Source organism: Lissotriton helveticus, chromosome 12, assembly GCF_964261635.1.
Source record: "Lissotriton helveticus chromosome 12, aLisHel1.1, whole genome shotgun sequence".
Lineage (NCBI taxonomy): Eukaryota > Metazoa > Chordata > Amphibia > Caudata > Salamandridae > Lissotriton > Lissotriton helveticus.
In genome coordinates, this window is record NC_136073.1 from 896539606 (window position 1) to 896555922 (window position 16317).

The 16317-nt window shown below is 46.0% G+C and overlaps 1 protein-coding gene across 2 annotated transcripts in view; it reads right to left on the bottom strand.

Moving 5' to 3' along the window:
* The window catches only part of LRCH4 (leucine rich repeats and calponin homology domain containing 4), a 464731-nt gene that overhangs the window by 207772 nt on the left and 240642 nt on the right, over positions 1 to 16317 (bottom strand). For both annotated transcript variants that reach the window (XM_078669497.1, XM_078669496.1), the window contains exon 2: positions 7021 to 7165. In XM_078669497.1, the coding sequence (XP_078525623.1) occupies positions 7021 to 7165 (145 nt within the window). The remainder of the gene's footprint in view (positions 1 to 7020; positions 7166 to 16317) is intronic.

Here is a 16317-nt window from a genome sequence, read left to right on the forward strand (position 1 = left end):
AGGTTATGTTAAGAATTTATTAGTGGAACAAATACCTCAGAGGGCGACAAACTGAAAAGAAGTCATCGCAACATCAGGATAGACACTTGCATCTATCTGATCATTTATCCCATTTGTCAAATGGAAGACATATAATAAGGTAACTACGTTCTCATACCCCATGCCTGCAGACTGCAAACCGCAGCTTACAATTTCAACCAAGGAAATACTGGGGTTGATAAAGAAGTGGGGTTATTCTAAGGCCGCTGGGCCCAACAGAATTCCCAATTACCTATTAAAAGCCAACAAGAATCTCTGGGCAGAAGCTTAAGCAAATTATTTTAGTTTTTTCATGGTCAGGCCAAACTCTTCCATCCTGGAAAGGTGCCTTAATACATCCAATCTATAAGAAAGGCCAGAAGAACGAACCAAAGATTGACCTTCCTATTATTTATCAGATGCAGAAGGGAAGCTATTTGTCAACCTTTTATTATTTCACCTGCATGACTGGGATTCTAACTACAAACTAATCCCTATGAATCATACTGGGATTAGACCAGATTGGAGATAACATCACAGCTTTTAAATTGCTAGAAAAGGCACCTGTCATTATAAATGTGTTATATTGACTACTCACCAGCTTTTGATAAAGTTTACAGGGCTAAACAGTGGAGCAAATTAACCAGCTGGGGAATTGATCAAACTCTGCTATATTTTCAATGGCATTGCATGATCACACCTGGATGCAAATAAAGCATGCAAAGGGAGTTTGGTCGCCAAGAATACGCAGCACAAATGGCCTAAAACAGGGGTGTGTCTTAGCACGATTGTAATTTTCTGTATATGGCAGACCGACCCCTGTTTTTGGATCATTCAGATGGCCTTGCCCCCAAATTAGGTATTAAGTCCATCAGCTACCTGGCGTATGCAGGTGATATTGCATTTTTTTCACTCACCCCCCAGAGCATTACAGAACCAACTGTCCAGGCGGTCAGAGATTAATCGGTTAAATGATCTGCAGGTCAACTGTGACAAAACTAAAACAATGTCCTTTGGACGCAAAAGAGTATACCCGGGCCTTACGCTCGAGGGCGATCCTTTAGAAGTGGCAAATTATAATTATCTTGGCGCAAGAACTGACAAGACGCTCAAGTGGGCAAACCATCTAGCCATTAAACGCCCAACTACTAAATTACACAATCGCTGACTTTTTCAAAAATGTATGGCGGTCAAGCAATTACAGCTCTCAATACAATGTTAACCCCGACCCTTCTCCATGCGTTAATGGTTTTAAGCGATAAAATTGTAGAAGAGTTGGATAAACTTTACAATAACACAACTGAGTTATTACTTGGCCTGTGTCATTCATCCCCTCCTTGTAAGACTCGACTGGAGTTTGCCTTAACCTCATTAGCCCTAAAACAGACGGGTGCAGTTATAAACTATTTGTGGGATTGTCTTAATGCCAGAGAAAACTCATTGAAATATTATTTATATAATGAGTTACAATCATTAAGTGATTGTAAGTCAATGCTGACTGTTGCAGGTATCAGCAGGGTTTTAAGCTAGAATAATTTACCTCCTCCATCGGCCTTCACAAAACTGCCACGTCGTCTTGGAAAGCCCTTGAAACGCAAGCTAGGAAAGCGGATTTGCAACAGATAGATTTACCCATTTACAGGCTCATAAACACTCAGATTACACCTCTGATATCTACCCGAGTACACCTCAGGGATATCTTTCCTGTACCTTAAATGAAGCTTGTAAGATTGAGTACTTCAGGTTCATCCTTCTTTATATACACAGAGTTTCCATTTTGAAGGGTCAGGGAATAAAAGTGCCATCCATCAGGACAGCTTTGACTTTGTAGCTTCAAGGAAGAATCTTTAGAACATATTGTGTGTTTGTGTCCATTTTTAGGTCTCGCCTGGCGTTAGCAGCGCGCATGCGCTGCACAGGCCATGCGAGGGCCTTTTGGAATCGATACGGATTTCGATGTGCACGCGGACTGATAGAAGATGTGCACGCGTAGACTGGAGGCTTCACTGGCGGCGTGACACTAGGCACTTTTTTGGGGGGACTTTTTTGGGAGAAAGTGTGATGTAAAGGTGCCGCTCAACAAACTCTGTTGGGCATTCTGCAAGCCCCGCCGAGACCTAGATGTACCTTATTTCCTATTTCTCCCACTGGGATAATATTTTCCAAGTCCTGCTATACAAGCAGCTAACGCTACAGCATGGCTTTTGCCCTCTTTTCGACTATCGTCCCATCTTTCTCTCCTTATGCACTAAAGCGCTTAAAGCAGCTTCAGGAGAGCGCATGCTCTATACAAACAAGAAGCATGTCAACAACATGAGATGACGGTCAGCCTTCCTTTTGTTCCATCCTTTTCTCTGTTTCACACGCTCTCGTTCTTTCTTTTCTCCTGATCTTGTCATCGCTTTGAAGCGACTACAGGACTGCATGAACGCTAGACAAGCAACCTGAATGAAAATAATATATTTGTCCCTTATTTCCACCATTTTCCACTTCTATCTTTGCTGCTCCCTCATTTTCTCTCTCCTATCGTTCCTTAGTTCTGTGAAACGGGTCACTGCAGCAAAAGCGCTACACGGACAGATAATAGAACCAGGCTGCAAATGCCTCGGACTACACGCAGACGCACAAAAAATATTACTGTTCATTGTGTTGTTTTAAGTAAAAGCTGTGTCCCATGAAAGTTTAATGCAGAAAAGAAAAATGTCCGGCACATGTTCTCTGCATGGCGACCCGGCCATTGCTTTTCTAAGTATGTGGAAGGCTGGAGATACGCAGCGCCACACAGCGCGCCCTGCTGGACTGCACATCTCGCGCTCCCCCACTTTCCTTGCTTAAACATCCCCATATTTTGCTTTTCTCTGATATTATTGTTTCCATGAGCCCCGCCTCCGGCACAGGCACCAGGAGCCGGGCCTTTCCATAAATCATTTTAAGATAAAAGGGGTTTAAAGAGATTGAGGGGCTTTATTCCAGGGAGGTCAGGAGGGCCCCGGTGTGAGGAGCTGAGCTAGGATGAATCAGCTGGCGATCACACAGTGAGCTCGGCCTGGCTGGGATCCAGGGGGCTTACGGTGGACGAGGACAGGCAGGGGTGAATTCTTCCTTGGTTTAAAGCGGTCGTGCCCCTACAGATGCCGGCTGCAGCTCCCGAGCACCGACACCTTCTGCGGCACACGGCAGGGACCCATCGCCGAGTCCCTTCCACAGGTGCCCAGAAGCCTCTAGCACCCTTCATGCTATGGAATCACTCTGCTCCGAAGGCAAAAGGAGCTGTTTTCAGCCTGTCAGAAACTCTTGCAAACTACGTACAACCTTTATCAGTTATAGTACTGTTTTTGGTTATTTATAAAACTATATTATAATTACAGATGTTTATATGCATGGCGTGGTTTCGTATGTCAGGATATGGTTGACAAAATTATCATCTCACATAATAGTGTGTCCTAAATATTGCTTACAAAAATATTGTATCCTTTTTGGCGTTGATTTTGTCTATAGAATTTATTGGGTGATATGTTTTTTAGACGACATTTAGGACTCAACATTTTTGTCAGTTGATTTGTAGTCCATGATCCTCTGTTACTATTCCTAGAGTGTATTATAAGGAAATTGAGAGCCACGTCGCTCTCGTAGCTCTATTAAACATCTTAATCATGGCCTTCAGCCCGCTACAATCCTTAGTGACTTGCAATATTCATGTACCACATGACAGAGGGCACTATATTCCATATACCACCCCTTCATTAGGATTAAATAGATATATGGGCTATTCTTGCACTCTTTTACTCTTGGTAGAGGTCAACGGGTGGTACTTTCAAGATGAGGATGTGGCGTTACAGCCAGAGCTGCCAGATTTGGAACTGGGGAACCAGGTTCTAGTCTCAGCATTTTGTGATTCTGGACGAATCACTTAGTCTCCCTGTGGCATAAAGAAAATAAACAAGCATTCAAAATGCAAAAGGTCTTACCTTTCATTAAATTAAAGCCATTTGTGTTGCATACAATACCATTAGCAACGCAAAACCTTCTCTGCTACTGCAGCTAGGAAAGAACTCCACTGGCTACCTGTGCAGCACAGAATCTCTTTTAAAATTCTGTGCTTAGCTTACAGAGCGGTGACAGAAGGTTCCTCCAGTGCCATTGGCTCTCTTCTTACGCGCTACGTTCCTACAAGAGGCCTTCGTTCTGCGGGACTCTGTCAATTGGTTGTTCCGCGTTTCAAACTAGCCAGATGGGGAGCCAGAGCGTTTTCCGTGGTTGCCCCTCAGCTCTGGAATTCTACCCCCTCTTGATATAAAAACCCTTCCCACAATTGAGCTATTTAAAAAAGCTCTCAAAACCTTCTTCTTTAAGAGGGCCTATCAATGAGAGTATGCTGCTGAGTGTATTGTAGGGGGCTTAGCTGTTATATTTGATTTAGGCGCCTTGACGCCCTTTGGGCTAAGTTTTGCGCAAGATAAGATCCGTTTCATTCATTCATTCAAATGGCTTTAACTTAATCAAAGGCGAAATCTATTGCATTTTCAATACTTGTTCCTAACTACAAGCAAAAAATACAAAGTCCACATTTATAAAAGTAAACTGTAGAACAATTCATGAAGCAATTAGACACTGTTTCTCTACTAATGATGTGCAATTTATTGGGAAGTTTATGACATTTTTAGACTTTGCGTATCGTCATTTTGGATAATTTAGGTCTGTTAAATTCATGGTTTATTTTTCTTCTTCCTAGTATTTATGCGGATTTAATTTTTTACGATTGTAATTGGTATTTTATTCTATCTATGCAATAAAGTTTATTCAATTCATACAATGAATGCTAATCAGGGCAACATCGGTCCTCCTTCTGCGACCTCCTCCCATCCCATCGGCACTCCCTCATGAATCCTGCCGCAGGGAAGAGAGGACCAGCCTGCAGCGGGATGGAGAAGCTCCCTCGGGTACCAAGGGGGGGCCAGTAGCACTGACTGAGCACCAAGTCCTCAGCAGCTCTTGAGCAGGTCGGATCACAGCCAGATAACAATTCAAGATGGAACTAGGAGTAAGAAGGACTCAAAGTCATGGTCAAAGTGATCTGGGATCTGAACACCATCCCACTCCTAACTCTGGAGCATCCAACCTGCCACACAGAACACCCCCTGTACACATGATACACAAGAGCTGATGGCGTCAAAGTGTCCCTTACAGGCCTCCCATTCATCCAAGGCCCCTTTGGGTAACGGGACAGACTGCAGACCCTCTGTGCACGATACACAAGAGCTGATGGCATCAAAGTGTCCCTTACAGGTTTGGGTAACGGGACAGACTGTAGATCCTCTGCATACGATACACAAGAGCTGATGGCATCAAAGTGTCCCTTACAGGCCTTCCATCCGTCCACGGCCACTTTGGGTAACGGGACAGACTGTAAACCTCTGCGCACGATACACAAGAGCTGATGGCGTCAAAGTGTCCCTTACATGCCTTCCGTCTGTCCAAGGCCGCTTTGGTAAAAGGACAGACTGTAGCCCTCTGCACACGATACACAAGAGCTGATGGCGTCAAAGTGTCCCTTACAGGCCTTCCCTCCGTCCCAGGCCGCTTTGGTAAAAGGACAGACTGCAGCCCTCTGCGCACGATACAAATGAGCTGATGGCATCAAAGTGTCCCTTACAGGCCTTCCATCCGTCCACGGCTGCCTTAGGCAACAGGACAGACTGCAGACCCTCTGTGCACGATACAAATGAGCTGATGGCATCAAAGTGTCCCTTACAGGCCTTCCATCTGTCCCAGGCTGCCTTGGGTAACAGGACAGACTGCAGATAACGTGTAGTACTTTCACACATTCTACTTATAGGAATAAGAGTCTGCTCTCTGTGCCATTCTGACCCCTACAGGCCCTAACCCAGGGCCACATTTATCAGATCTATTGTATACAGGGTGACATTAATCCAATGCACACATCAGAGAGAGGAAGGGGACCCGGACATAGGGGAGGGAGAAGATGACATCTTCAGCTGAGATACACACAGTAGGAGCTGCATCGGCTGCACATGAATCGCTGGATAGGGAGCACTCATTGATCCTGTATGAATCTGGAGATCAGGCCACCGAGTAGATATTGGCCACCTTTGCACACGGACTGGAGAGCCCTCCCTGTTGGTGACTTACGAGACTCCGCATGTATGGAAGCGTGCATTTGTGATGGTTCTCTTCTTCTGCTCCTTGCCACTTATCTGGCCCTCCTGCTCGACCCTGCCCCTTATCGCACAATGGAAAATGAATATGTATGTACCTAATTGGGCTTAGCAGCAATGCTAACTGGATTTTTTTTCAGAAAAGAAACTGAATAAACAAATTTAAAACTAATAAATTTAAATATTGAATGCACACACCACTGAAGGACTATGGAACAACGGTGTCCTCAGCATCAAGCAGCATTGGCTAATGGAGGCCTACAGTGCCCTTCAAACCAAGAAGAAAATTAAAAATGTAGGAAAACAGAGGTAAACTTCACTTGCCAGAGGTTGAATTTCAGCATTCTGGCCTAGTATCCGAGACCAGCCAGCTTCCACCGATGGCCACCATTCACACTGGTGCTCCAGAAGACAGTCAAGATGGTGGGCAGATGATGACAGTGATGGAACCCAACATAGTGGGACCATACAACAAGGATGGTGCAGTGTCCTAAAATGATAGTCAGACTGACGGGGCCACCTGACTGACAGACACAGATCTCACGCCGAGTAGAGGCCCCTGGGAGGTGTAGTCCCACCTGAAATCCAAGTGTTGTCAGTCTTATATTACAACAACATTTGGCAAGTCACAGATGTTGTGAAGACTTGCACATGTACTCAGTTGCCAAGCGAATGTCTGGTCAGACCAGAAACAAAAGAAATAACAGGCGATATGCAAGACCGGTCTTCTGCACACCAAGGTGTAGGTCCTGATCCTATAAACTACAGATCACAAATTAAACGCAAGGCTTCTACCAAAGATCCAGCAGCTGGTGGGAACCCTTACCTTACGTTGAGGTGCGTGAGGGCTTGCAGGTTCACAATGGCCTGAGGGATGCTCCGCAGACAGTTGTGGTACAGGCTCAGGCTCTCCAGGGAGATCAGCTGGCAGGCGTCCTCCGGGACCTCGGGGAAGCGGTTCTTGGACAGGTCTGAGAAGGAAATAGAAGCAGAGGATATTTTAAGCACTCGTGCATTCGGATTCAGAAACGGTGGCCTGCACGTGCATCCTGAGCAGCCACCACATACAGTCAGTAAACATACTTCTATTTTAGCACGCGGTAAACAAGTCCAGAGTTCCACTGGAAGACCGCCAGATCCGCCTGCCAGCAGGGATTTCCTGTGGAAACCGCTCGTGCTTAAGGAGACGCGCTCAAGGCTTCGTGGACTTCTCAAAGATGGTGTGGTATTGTGAGAGTCTAGGACTGGACACCTCGAAGACTGTTGCTACTTACCTGTAACAATTGCTCCCTCCCATAGAGCCATACGGTGTTTGTCTTCCTAGGCTTCTGAAAATGCTCTGGAGAATTAAACCCCCTCACACACCAAAACATGGCTTAGGGTGGGCCCGGGGATTGGGGGGGCGGGGGGGGGGGATGGAAGAAAATTGTAGTGCAATATATGTGCCCTGTATAACTTCAAAAGCCTATATGTATTACAACATGTTTCAGGTCCTACCCAGGAGAAGAGAGAGCGTCGAATGGGCTTCTAGAAGTATGGAAGACCTCAATCTGGAGAACCCATCTACGTACCCCGTAAATCTAAATATAAGGTGAAAAGAGATGGTATGGAAGACCTCAATCTGGAGAACCCATCTACGTACCCCGTAAATCTAACCATAAGGTGACAAGAGATGGTATGGAAGACCTCAAGCTGGAGAACCCATCTACGTACCCCATAAATCTAACCATAAGGTGACAAGAGATGGTATGGAAGACCTCAAGCTGGAGAACCCATCTACGTACCCCATAAATCTAACCATAAGGTGACAAGAGATGGTATGGAAGACCTCAAGCTGGAGAACCCATCTACGTACCCCATAAATCTAAATATAAGGTGAAAAGAGATGGTATGGAAGACCTCAAGCTGGAGAACCCATCTACGTACCCCGTAAATCTAAATATAAGGTGAAAAGAGATGGTATGGAAGACCTCAAGCTGGAGAACCCATCTACGTACCCCATAAATCTAAATATAAGGTGAAAAGAGATGGTATGGAAGACCTCAATCTGGAGAACCCATCTACGTACCCCGTAAATCTAAATATAAGGTGAAAAGAGATGGTATGGAAGACCTCAAGCTGGAGAACCCATCTACGTACCCCATAAACCTACCCATAAGGTGACAAGAGATGGTATGGAAGACCTCACGCTGGAGAACCCATCTACGTACCCCATAAACCTAACCATAAGGTGACAAGAGATGGTATGGAAGACCTCAAGCTGGAGAACCCATCTACGTACCCCGTAAATCTAAATATAAGGTGAAAAGAGATGGTATGGAAGACCTCAATCTGGAGAACCCATCTACGTACCCCGTAAATCTAACCATAAGGTGACAAGAGATGGTATGGAAGACCTCAAGCTGGAGAACCCATCTACGTACCCCGTAAATCTAACCATAAGGTGACAAGAGATGGTATGGAAGACCTCAAGCTGGAGAACCCATCTACGTACCCCGTAAATCTAAATATAAGGTGACAAGAGATGGTATGGAAGACCTCAAGCTGGAGAACCCATCTACGTACCCCGTAAATCTAAATATAAGGTGACAAGAGATGGTATGGAAGACCTCAAGCTGGAGAACCCATCTACGTACCCCGTAAATCTAACCATAAGGTGACAAGAGATGGTATGGAAGACCTCAAGCTGGAGAACCCATCTACGTACCCCGTAAATCTAACCATAAGGTGACAAGAGATGGTATGGAAGACCTCAAGCTGGAGAACCCATCTACGTACCCCGTAAATCTAAATATAAGGTGAAAAGAGATGGTATGGAAGACCTCAAGCTGGAGAACCCATCTACGTACCCCGTAAATCTAACCATAAGGTGACAAGAGATGGTATGGAAGACCTCAAGCTGGAGAACCCATCTACGTACCCCGTAAATCTAACCATAAGGTGACAAGAGATGGTATGGAAGACCTCAAGCTGGAGAACCCATCTACGTACCCCGTAAATCTAAATATAAGGTGACAAGAGATGGTATGGAAGACCTCAAGCTGGAGAACCCATCTACGTACCCCGTAAATCTAAATATAAGGTGACAAGAGATGGTATGGAAGACCTCAAGCTGGAGAACCCATCTACGTACCCCGTAAATCTAACCATAAGGTGACAAGAGATGGTATGGAAGACCTCAAGCTGGAGAACCCATCTACGTACCCCGTAAATCTAACCATAAGGTGACAAGAGATGGTATGGAAGACCTCAAGCTGGAGAACCCATCTACGTACCCCGTAAATCTAAATATAAGGTGACAAGAGATGGTATGGAAGACCTCAAGCTGGAGAACCCATCTACGTAACCCGTAAATCTAACCATAAGGTGACAAGAGATGGTATGGAAGACCTCAAGCTGGAGAACCCATCTACGTACCCCGTAAATCTAACCATAAGGTGACAAGAGATGGTATGGAAGACCTCAAGCTGGAGAACCCATCTACGTACCCCATAAATCTAACCATAAGGTGACAAGAGATGGTATGGAAGACCTCAAGCTGGAGAACCCATCTACGTACCCCATAAATCTAACCATAAGGTGACAAGAGATGGTATGGAAGACCTCAAGCTGGAGAACCCATCTACGTACCCCATAAATCTAAATATAAGGTGAAAAGAGATGGTATGGAAGACCTCAAGCTGGAGAACCCATCTACGTACCCCATAAATCTAAATATAAGGTGAAAAGAGATGGTATGGAAGACCTCAAGCTGGAGAACCCATCTACGTACCCCGTAAATCTAAATATAAGGTGAAAAGAGATGGTATGGAAGACCTCAAGCTGGAGAACCCATCTACGTACCCCATAAATCTAAATATAAGGTGAAAAGAGATGGTATGGAAGACCTCAATCTGGAGAACCCATCTACGTACCCCGTAAATCTAAATATAAGGTGAAAAGAGATGGTATGGAAGACCTCAAGCTGGAGAACCCATCTACGTACCCCATAAACCTACCCATAAGGTGACAAGAGATGGTATGGAAGACCTCACGCTGGAGAACCCATCTACGTACCCCATAAACCTAACCATAAGGTGACAAGAGATGGTATGGAAGACCTCACGCTGGAGAACCCATCTACGTACCCCATAAACCTAACCATAAGGTGACAAGAGATGGTATGGAAGACCTCAAGCTGGAGAACCCATCTACGTACCCCGTAAATCTAAATATAAGGTGAAAAGAGATGGTATGGAAGACCTCAATCTGGAGAACCCATCTACGTACCCCGTAAATCTAACCATAAGGTGACAAGAGATGGTATGGAAGACCTCAAGCTGGAGAACCCATCTACGTACCCCGTAAATCTAAATATAAGGTGACAAGAGATGGTATGGAAGACCTCAAGCTGGAGAACCCATCTACGTACCCCGTAAATCTAAATATAAGGTGACAAGAGATGGTATGGAAGACCTCAAGCTGGAGAACCCATCTACGTACCCCGTAAATCTAACCATAAGGTGACAAGAGATGGTATGGAAGACCTCAAGCTGGAGAACCCATCTACGTACCCCGTAAATCTAACCATAAGGTGACAAGAGATGGTATGGAAGACCTCAAGCTGGAGAACCCATCTACGTACCCCGTAAATCTAAATATAAGGTGAAAAGAGATGGTATGGAAGACCTCAAGCTGGAGAACCCATCTACGTACCCCGTAAATCTAACCATAAGGTGACAAGAGATGGTATGGAAGACCTCAAGCTGGAGAACCCATCTACGTACCCCGTAAATCTAACCATAAGGTGACAAGAGATGGTATGGAAGACCTCAAGCTGGAGAACCCATCTACGTACCCCGTAAATCTAAATATAAGGTGACAAGAGATGGTATGGAAGACCTCAAGCTGGAGAACCCATCTACGTACCCCGTAAATCTAAATATAAGGTGACAAGAGATGGTATGGAAGACCTCAAGCTGGAGAACCCATCTACGTACCCCGTAAATCTAACCATAAGGTGACAAGAGATGGTATGGAAGACCTCAAGCTGGAGAACCCATCTACGTACCCCGTAAATCTAACCATAAGGTGACAAGAGATGGTATGGAAGACCTCAAGCTGGAGAACCCATCTACGTACCCCGTAAATCTAAATATAAGGTGACAAGAGATGGTATGGAAGACCTCAAGCTGGAGAACCCATCTACGTACCCCGTAAATCTAACCATAAGGTGACAAGAGATGGTATGGAAGACCTCAAGCTGGAGAACCCATCTACGTACCCCGTAAATCTAACCATAAGGTGACAAGAGATGGTATGGAAGACCTCAAGCTGGAGAACCCATCTACGTACCCCGTAAATCTAACCATAAGGTGACAAGAGATGGTATGGAAGACCTCAAGCTGAAGAACCCATCTACGTACCCCGTAAATATAACCATAAGGTGACAAGAGATGGTATGGAAGACCTCAAGCTGGAGAACCCATCTACGTACCCCTTAAATCTAACCATAAGGTGACAAGAGATGGTATATGGAAGACCTCAAGCTGGAGAATCCATCAACGCACAGCACAAACCGACTCAGGAGGTGACAAGAGATGGTAGGGAAGACCTGAGACTTTATGTGTGTAGGTGCAAGAGAAGTAGCACCCGGAGCTGAGTGCAGCAGGTGCAAGTACTTTGTATAAAGATGGTCTCTGGAGGCCTCCGCTCGGTCCTAAGCATTAATACACCATGTGGGTAGGTACCCTCGCCGTGTCTCCTGTGTGCAGCAAAATGATGATACATTCTTGATTTTAGAAACATCTTACTGTGGTAATAAAAGCACCAAGAGGCACTGTACAACGAGGGTACACGTATAAGTCCCCACCCCTCACCCTGCATTTGATGAGGACTACCAGAGGTTATATGTTCAGCCTGGGTATTTTCTAGCACTTCATGCCATGGTAAAGACTCTTTGTGGCGCTGAGGTCTTGTATGTTTGAGCGCGTTGAAGATGGATACAGTAATGAGTCCAAGCCCTAGGGGATGGAGATCAAAGCCAGTATCCATTCCAGGCATGAATGGTGAATGAGATATCCGTATCCTGAGGAGGCGCGCACGACAAATCGCAGCCTGCCATCTGTTGCATACAAATATAAAAACACTTTTCACAGTATTGTCACAGTACCACCAATACCAACCGCAGGCATTCTTTTGTTCACACGTCATATTTGTTTTCAGTGCCCCGTGGTGTGGAATGCTCACATTCACACACTGCATACACAGCTTTTCTGCCAACATAGCTGAATGTGCCCTTTGGTAGTGGCAGATGCCCACCGCTGAATGTGCCCTTTGGTAGTGTCAGATGCCCACAGCTGTCAGATGCCAAAAGCTGAATGTGGCCTATAGTAGTGTCAGATGTCCCCAGCTGAATGTGCCCTTTGGTAGTGGCAGATGCCCCCAACTGAATGTGCTCTTTGATAGTGTCAGATGCCCACCGCTGAATGTGCCCTTTGATAGTGTCAGATGCCCACCGCTGAATGTGCTCTTTGGTAGTGTCAGATGCCCACCGCTGAATGTGCCCTTTGGTAGTGTCAGATGCCCACAGGTGAATGGGCCCTTTGTTAATGGCAGACACCCACAGCTGAATGGGCCCTTTGTTAATGTCAGATGCCCACAGCTGAATGGGCCCTTTGTTAATGGCAGATGCCCACACCTGAATGTGCCCCTTAGTAGTGTCAGATGCAAACAGCTGTATGTGCCCTTTGGTATTGGCAGATGCCCACAGTGGAGTGTGCCCTTTGGTATTATCAGTTGTCGTCAGTTGAATGTGCTCTCTGGTAGGGTCAGATGCCCACAGCTGAATGTGCCCTTTGGTAGTGTCAGATGCCCACAGCAGCTGAATGTGACATTTGGTAGTGTCAGATGCCCACAGATGAATGTGCCCTTTGGTAGGGTGAGATGTCCATAGTTAAATGTGCCTTTTGGTAGTGCAGATGCCTTCAGCTGACTGCCCTTTGGTAGTGGCAGATGCCCCCAGCTGACTGTGCCCTTTGGTAGTGGCAGATGCCCCCAGCTGAAAGTGCCCTTTGCTAGTGTCAGATGCCCAAAGCTGACTGTGCCCTTTGGTAGTGGCAGATGCCAAAAGCTGACTGTGCCCTTTGGTAGTGGCAGATGCCAAAAGCTGACTGTGCCCTTTGGTAGTGGCAGATGCCAAAAGCTGACTGTGCCCTTTGGTAGTGGCAGATGCCCCCAGCTGACTGCCCTTTGGTAGTGGCAGATGCCCAAAGCTGACTGCCCTTTGGTAGTGGCAGATGCCCCCAGCTGAATGTGCCCTTTGGTAGTGGCAGATGCCCCCAGCTGAATGTGCCCTTTGGTAGTGGCAGATGCCCCCAGCTGAATGTGCCCTTTGGTAGTGTTAGATGCCAAAAGTTGAACGTGCCCTTTGGTCGTGGCAGATGCCCCCAGCTAACTGTGCCCCTCGGTAGTGGCAGATGCCCCCAGCTGAAAGTGCCCTTTGGTAGTGGCAGATGCCCCCAGCTGAAAGTGCCCTTTGCTAGTGTCAGATGCCCAAAGCTGAATGTGCCCTTTGGTAGTGGCAGATGTCCCTACTGAATGTGCCCTTTGGTAGTGGCAGATGCCAAAAGCTGACTGTGCCCTTTGGTAGTGGCAGATGCCCCACCTGAATGTTCCCTTTGGTAGTGTCAGATGCCAAAAGCTGAATGTGCCCTTTGGTAGTGTCAGATGCCAAAAGCTGAATGTGCCCTTTGGTAGTGGCAGATGCCCCCAGCTGAATGTGCCCTTTGGTAGTGGCAGATGCCAAAATCTGAATGTGCCCTTTGGTAGTGGCAGATGCCCCCAGCTGAATGTGCCCTTTGGTAGTGGCAGATGCCAAAAGCTGACTGTGCCCTTTGGTAGTGGCAGATGCCCCCAGCTGAATGTGCCCTTTGGTAGTGGCAGATGCCAAAATCTGAATGTGCCCTTTGGTAGTGGCAGATGTCCCTACTGAATGTGCCCTTTGGTAGTGGCAGATGCCAAAAGCTGACTGTGCCCTTTGGTAGTGGCAGATGCCCCACCTGAATGTTCCCTTTGGTAGTGTCAGATGCCAAAAGCTGAATGTGCCCTTTGGTAGTGGCAGATGCCCCCAGCTGAATGTGCCCTTTGGTAGTGCCAGAGGCCCACACTGGTAGGAAGCACCCTGCGGTCAAAATCAACCTTCGCCTTCCCTGCATAAGATATTGGCAGCAAGTTGAGCTCCAAAATGAAAGCAAAGGTGGGGCGTTGTCAACTACAAGAGCTTGCCACTCAACCGATGGCTCAGATCAAAGATTAAGTTCCCTCAATATAATTAGAAGTACATTCTTTTTCCGAGGAATAAGGATAAGTTATTTACCTGTAATTCTAGTTCTCTTCTAGGAGTATACTCAAAGTCATAAGCACTGAACAGTCCCGCCCACGTACAGGGACCCCGAAGCATCTTCGGTTGAAAAATGACGATGAGCAAAGACCCGTTCTGGTGCCAGATATTTGGTGCTTTTTATTAGTGCATTCAAACGCCCAGCCTGTCTGTGTTGTGCAAAATTCTGCTATAAAGTGATAAGTGCAAATAAAAAAATGGGATGAAGGATCAACCGTATTATAATTGGTTTTTTACATGTTGTTCTTAATTTACTATTCGGATATCCTCGACAGGCCACCAACCAAAGTGCCAATCCAAGGATTGGGAATTATAATGTGCAACTCAGATACAGATTCCTCAAATACCTTCCTATATAGAATCTATATGCAGGTGTAAAGATCCTCACTCGCATTAAGACCTCATGGAGTCTTACTGTCAAGTTCTAATATGTATCTGGTTTCTAGAAGGCGTAACAACGCCTTCCTATTCCCTCCTCGTTTCAAAGGCATTACACAATCTATTACAAAATATTGAAAATGCTTAGGGTCACTTTTATGTACATTTTCGAAATGACCGGCCACCGGATAGGCTTGCTCTTTTCCAACGATGGCCCTGATGTGTTGCAGTATCCGTTTATGGGTGGGCAGTCGGGTACTTCCCACACACCGCAACCCACACGGACACTGCAACACAAACTGCATAATCAGTTTTGCAGGTGAGTCGTTTCTTTATTGGAACTGAGTAATGAGTCTTATTGCAGCCATACCGACAGGCCTTGCAAACGGAACATAGATATATATATATATATATATATATAAACAATGCATATATCTATAATATACACACATATATATAAATATGCGGCCCGATTCAAATTTAAGCTCAAATATGCCAATATTGCATTGTATTTTTCATTTTAAATACATCATATAAAATAACATTTCCATGAGATAGAGAAACGTACTCCCAATTTGTTTGAACACAGCCTTTATTTTCGAAAAAAGAGGCAAGGTGATAGCAGGCAGATTGGCCTAGTAGGCTGCATATAAAACACTGGCGCCATGCCTTTCAGACCGCCAGGCTCCCATCACGCCCCACAGGTGACGGTCAGGTCTTTTTCACGGGGTATTACACTGTATAAATAACATAAGGAAACAAGCATTTACAATGCAACGGTTTCGCCTTTGACAAAGTTAGAGCTATTGGCATTGTAATTGACAAATTGTTTATTTATGTGTTGGTTTTGAAAACAGATAAATAAATGGCATTGTCATTTACAATGTCAATAGCTGTCCTCGTGCAGCCTATTCCATATTCATGCGGGAAGGGGCTACCACTGCACGCGCAGGGCTCAGCGAGGCTGACGAGGAGATACCAACCCACCCACGGGGAAGGTGGGGCTTGGGGAGAGAGGGGAGGGCGCAGGAGGGGAGGGTGGAGGAGCAGTCAGTAAGCTGGCATGGTGTCCGTCTGCACCGCTAGAGGCTAACAGCTGTGTAGGAGGTGGCTGGAGGGCACGTAGAAGTCACGGCAGACCATTTCAGTATGATTTTTAAAAGTACCGCGACCCCATAAAAAGTAATACTTAGTTCCTCCTCTGCATTAGATTTTTTTTTTTTAACATAATGGCATTGTCATTTACAATAGCAGGGCAGGGCACAGGGAAGGGGGGAGAGGAGAGACGAAGGAGAGCTGCGGGCTCAGGGAAGGGGGGGCGAGGAGAGACGAAGGAGAGCTGCGGGCTCTTGTTGTAATGCTTGC